Source organism: Spinacia oleracea, chromosome 2 (assembly GCF_020520425.1).
Source record: "Spinacia oleracea cultivar Varoflay chromosome 2, BTI_SOV_V1, whole genome shotgun sequence".
Lineage (NCBI taxonomy): Eukaryota > Viridiplantae > Streptophyta > Magnoliopsida > Caryophyllales > Amaranthaceae > Spinacia > Spinacia oleracea.
The window spans coordinates 92,640,758-92,646,575 of NC_079488.1; the positions used below are offsets into that span (position 1 = coordinate 92,640,758).

General features: G+C 32.1%; 1 protein-coding gene across 1 annotated transcript; it reads left to right on the top strand.

Moving 5' to 3' along the window:
• The first annotated feature begins 516 nt into the window (after positions 1 to 516).
• On the top strand, positions 517 to 1,734 carry LOC110792267 (uncharacterized). The gene has a single exon (XM_021997083.2). The coding sequence runs from the start codon at positions 665 to 667 to the stop codon at positions 1,391 to 1,393; it is 729 nt and encodes a 242-aa protein (XP_021852775.2). The 5' UTR covers positions 517 to 664; the 3' UTR covers positions 1,394 to 1,734.
• The last annotated feature ends 4,084 nt before the right edge of the window (positions 1,735 to 5,818 follow it).

Sequence of the window (5,818 nt, forward strand, 5' to 3'; positions counted from 1 at the left end):
CACATCACTTTTATTTTTCATAGTTTGAGTTTTTGCATTTCAGAAGGGGGTGGAAGCACAGCTTGTTTCTATACTCCCATCTAATTTCATGTAAAATATTTACACATTTATTATTTGAAATATTATTATTATTATTATTATTATTATTATTGAAACTTATCCGAACTTATTAGAATTTATCCGAACTTATCTGAACTTATTGAAATATATTTAAACTTATTAAATCTAAAACTTTTGTTTAGTTGAACAGAACGCCCCTAGTTCCAAAAACCGTTACTCGATATGTATTAGGAAATATTTCCTCGATTTCAAATTTAGTAATGGCAGATTGGTAGTAGTACACTAGTAGAGTTGTATTAGCATTTTTGAAAAATGCAAAGTGTTCACGCTTCAATTTTTTTCATCCCTCCATTATAGGCGTCTAGTATTAAATACAAGTATTTTTTTTAAAAAAAGTTCCAATCATCCGACCCTAAATTGGCATGGATAGCCCTATAAAAAAGGCTCAAACTCCCCCATTCCCCACAACTCCATTGTTTCGCACACCACAACCCCCCTCTCTCTTTCTATCTCCTCTTTTCTTTCCCAAAACACCATATTCTCTCTCACTCGGACGAAAACCGCTTCTTCAATTTTCTCTCTCCTCAAACAAAATTCAAAATCAATGGAGTCCTCTTCCTCCTCCTACCATGAAATAGACTCCATCAAAATGGAGAAACAGAAAGCGATGCGACGCTTTAGAACTTTCAAGAAGATCGCTAACATTGTTCGAACTCTTGAAATCGTCGTCGCAGTTACGGTCATCTCGTACTCTATCTCCTTCACAACTTCGCATTTACCGGCCGCGGTTAAAGTCGCCGGCGGTTTTTTTCGGCGGCTTTCCTCTCTCCTTTTCAGTCCTCACTTCGTCTTCCTTGTTGGTAACGTCATCATTATCACTCTCTTCGCTAAATCCTCCGCCGACAAAACCTCCTCCGATAATGTCGGAGATGAAATTTCTTCCGAAAAATTCGCTGAGATTGCTACAGACGGAATCTCCGGCGAGAAAATTTCGTCGGCTGATGTCGGTGACGAAATCACTACCGAGGCAGAGAATATCGTTTGCGAGTCTCCGGCGGTGGTGGAGAAGAGTGAGGAGAGAGAATCCGAGGAGAAGGTTTACAGGAGGACGAAATCGACGTCGGAGATGGTTGTTATGAAGGAGGAAAAGAAGGAGCTACGACGATCGGAGACGGCAGTTCGTCGAAAAATCGAGAAATCGCCTCTGAATAACCGGAAATTTGAAGTTGATGAGTTGAGCAACGATGAGTTCAACAGGAAAATTGAAGCATTCATTGAGAAGCAGCAGAGATTCTTAAGAGAAGAGAAATTGGCTGTGGTTTTGAGTAATTAATAATAAATAGTGAGTAATTAGCCGTAATTAATCTATGTTAATTACGGTTTAATATTTGAGAGCAGAGGAAAAAACAGAGTATGGTACTGGTAGGAAGTGTTAGTTTTTCGACACTTTCTTTCCTTTGTGATGTACAGCTTTAGGCGGTAAGTGATAGTATGATCGAAAATATCAAAATTAACTGTGTTAATGTTAATGTTACTGTTAAAAATTAAAAGTATTAGCAACCTTGTTCTTGAAGTTATGTGATGTAATTAAAGTTCAATGGTGTTTCAAGTCAAATTTGTCCAGGATTTTAAGTCAAATAATTATTTGAAAAGAATAGTTTTTTTTTTATGAAATACGGAGTACGTCTTATGAATTGTTCCAATTTTCTACGATTTCTCATCAGAGAGTACGAGTGTATGATTCAAATCATTCAATTTTACTATACCTCACTAGCTCACTGCTCTACAATTGTAAGGTGATAAAAATTTCTGATAATAAATTATTTTTTAGGCAATTTTTTTGACAGTCCAGTAAATATGTTAGGAATATTAAGATCATTTCTATACTAAGATATTTAGTTCCATTCAGTGAAAAATATATACTCCATTCGTCCCTTAATACTCGCACCATATTGACTGAACACGCTTATCAATACTTAATTTTGACCACCAATATCTTTAACTACATATTATAAAAACTTATAAAAATATTAATAATTTAAAAATATATATTAACATTAAGCCAACAACATACTTCGTATTATATATTAACATTTATTTTCATATAGTAGAAATAAAATAGAGCCAAAGTAAATTATGTGAATAGTGCAAAAAGTCAAAACGATGTGAGAATTAAGGGACAGAGGGAGTGGTGATAATTTTACTCCGTACCTTGGACTTCAAGTTCGTTACATTTTTTTTTTTGGTGAATGTTCGTTACAAATTATGAATATACTGTATCTATCTATCAATCTACAATATGGAATTGCAGAGTAATAAAAACATGATACTAAAACTTATTTTCCACAATATGAAATCACCGCAAAATTTACATTGCTAGTATTCAAATTAATTTTGGGAGTTGTGTAGCGAGTTTGGTGTTTATGTGATCATAAATGATTTTAGTGTGAGTTAAATTTTACTCCATAGTAAAATAAAAATAAAAACAAAAACAAAAAGTTGGTTATAGACATATAGTGTACTGTGTACATGTTTTTGGCTCAACTTAATAAAATCAGCACAACACCGACATATGTTACAAGTATAAACTCAGTTGACATACATATATAAAATATAAAATAAACAATGGGGAATAATCATCCATTTAGAAATGGACATGAATAAGATGCCGTTGAGCCACTTGAGATTATGGATAAACTTTGGAACATATTCTTGCACTTAAAAGCATCGATCATAACTTAATCTAGTTATTACGAAAGTATTATGACCACCAATAATGTTTCCTATAGAATATCGATTCTTCTTTGATGTTTTAAGGAAACTTGTTAATTCAACGTTTAAGATTCTAATATTCGAACCTAGTTATGTTCGCTAGGTAAACCGATTGATCCTTGGGCTTTTGGATAGAAGGCATCATTCTGCACTTGATGTTTTGAACTTTTCATCCCTAATCCACAAAGCCCAAAGACATGCCAACTGTTTTTTTTCTTTTTTTTTTTTTGACAACAAAATATATTTTGATTTTTTCCATGATGCAGTTCAATACTTAGGGTATGTCCAAAGGCGGATCTTGAACAGTTTTATGAGAGGGGTCGGTAGAAAAAAAAATTAAGCAATATACTATGTAATTATACAATTATACACAAATTTTAGGGGGCCGTAACTAAAAATACACTATAAAATTTTCCGGCCGCGCGGGGGGGGGGTCAGGTCCACCCAACCCAAACAAAGATTCGCCATTGGGTATGTCACTCGGTTTGTTTTGATGTTATGTTCTGTTAGACTTATTTTGACTTATTTCAGATAAATTAAGATTAATTAAGTTAAGTTCATACATTTTTCAGACAAGTATAGATAAGTTCAGTTCAGGAAAAATAAAGAAGATATTTTCACATACAAATAAGTTCTTTTCAGACAAATAAGTTCAGATAAGTGTAGTTAAGCTCAGATAAGTTCAAATAATTTCAGCTAGGTTTAGTTAATTTCAGATATATATGTTCAGATAATATTAGTCCTTGCAAAATAAGTTGAATAGAATAGAGCTTTATTCTAACTTATTTTGACTTATTTCAGAAAAAATAAGTTCAAATTAATTAAGATAAGTTAATATAATTTCAGCAAAAGTAATTTGTTTTCAGATAATTTAAACACAAATAATTTATTTTTTTCAACAAAAATAAGTTAATTTAAGTTCAAATAAGTGAATTTCAGTCGCAATTGAATAAAATAGGGCATTCGTGAACGGAAAGAAGTTTTCCATTCTTTACGTATGCACTTGAAATAATAGTGAATGGGCTAAATTTCAAACATGGACGAGTAATTTTGGGGACCAAATAAAATTTTAATGATTTTTATTACGCAAGTAAACAAGCTCTCCTCTATTCCACTCAAATAAACAAGTTTAAACTTTCGAAAAGCCATTTTTTATTATTAGTTTCCCCGTAGTTAATTATTTTTAAAACTAAAAAAATATAGGAGTATTTAAATTAGAACAACTGATTAAGATAAAGCGAAAGGGGAGTGGTAAAATTCTTCTAAAATGATTTGATTACCCTAGTTAATAGGTGTCATCATCTTTGAACAACTTTGTTTACATGCTTCTTCGAGAAATTCCTACATCTCTTTCTATTTTGGAGTCTTGATGTTCAAGCTAAGTGCTAATTATATTCCAGGGTCTTTTACAAAACCGAAAGAAAAAAAAAATAGTAGTTTTTGTATACACCTTAAACCAAAGGTAATTACTCCGTAAGAAGTAATTACTTCAGTATTATTATATTTAATTATGTTGCGACCTTTATCAATTTCGTTTAATTATACTGGTCATACTTGTCTTATCTCCTTTAAGAATTGTTTCGATATGATTTACATCTCCAATTTTTATCACGAAACCAATAAAATACTCTATAGTCCACAAAAAGGAATTAGATACTCACAAAGTCACAATTATCCCTTCAAATTAAGTTCCATATGCTAAGAAAATTCGGGCTTGAAGGGTAACAGTTATTCCCAAGTAGGGACAATTAATATTGTTTGTTTTTGCATATGAAAATTTCATTCATTATCTGAACTAGCTAGGATTAATTTCGTTTAGGTTAATGAACAATGATATTGCGATACAAAAATGTTTAAGAAGAATTGCATATTTAAGTGGGAGAGGTCAATAACCAGCAGACAGTTCCTTTGATGTGGGTTGTTTTTAACGAATGTGATGGGATTCCCTTTATCTTTTTGTGCTACTTTAATATTAGTGCTTCTTCTTACTTTCTTTCAGTTTGTTGGTTTTGGTACAAGCTTTCTCTTTGCTTGTATTTTTATGCATTTATCCAATTTCTTGATAATTAACACCCAACACAACGCCTCATAATAGTCTATAATTTCCAATTACAAAATTAAGTCATATAGGATCATAGTTCACGTTCTTTTCAACTAAATATTTTTGAATAACACTACATTTATTGGATATGAATTAGATTGAATTGAACTGCATTGCATTGAATTAAAATTGTAAATGAAAAGTTCCAAAAGAACATGTCCAAATTGTTTGAGTATGGAGTGGTATCTAGTTTATAGGTTAGGCATAGTAGAAAATATCGATTTGAGGAAGTTACATACTACTCCGTACGTGGTATGTTATTTAATAAGTGCCAAAATTTTGTTTGCAGTTGAATATAAGAAGTTTGACTTTTAAAGGTAGCAAAATAACGGGGAAAATTACGCCGGATGATTTAGACCCTCGACGACCAAGCCAACTGATTTAGATATATTCGATGTGAGAGAGAGTTTTTTGGATTCTCATATTGATTTAGACCTTATACGACCAAGCTAAGCCCCTGAATCTACCATGTCTTTCAAGACAAGTTTGAGAGATGGTTTTTCGGATCCTCGGTCTTATCCTCCAGCATCTTATGCTAAACTATCAAAAGATGATTTGAGAAGAAAAGCCTATAACAAAACATAACAAGTTACAAGTTCATTGATTTGGATGGAAAATGGGTGCTAAATTCTTATAGTTGGAAATTAGTACAATTATTGATATTGTTATCAGGATTCCCAAATAAAATACATCGAAATCATGGAGATGTAAACTTTTGATAATTGATCTAGGGATACCTTTGGCATTTTTATTGCTATAATTTATTGAAATGTCCAAGATGAGACTGCGACTTTGTTTTTTAACGGAAGAAGAAATATTTGATAATTCCCTATCTCAAAATCGATGTCTCCCTAGCCTCTTATCACCTTTGTTCATATCTTGCAT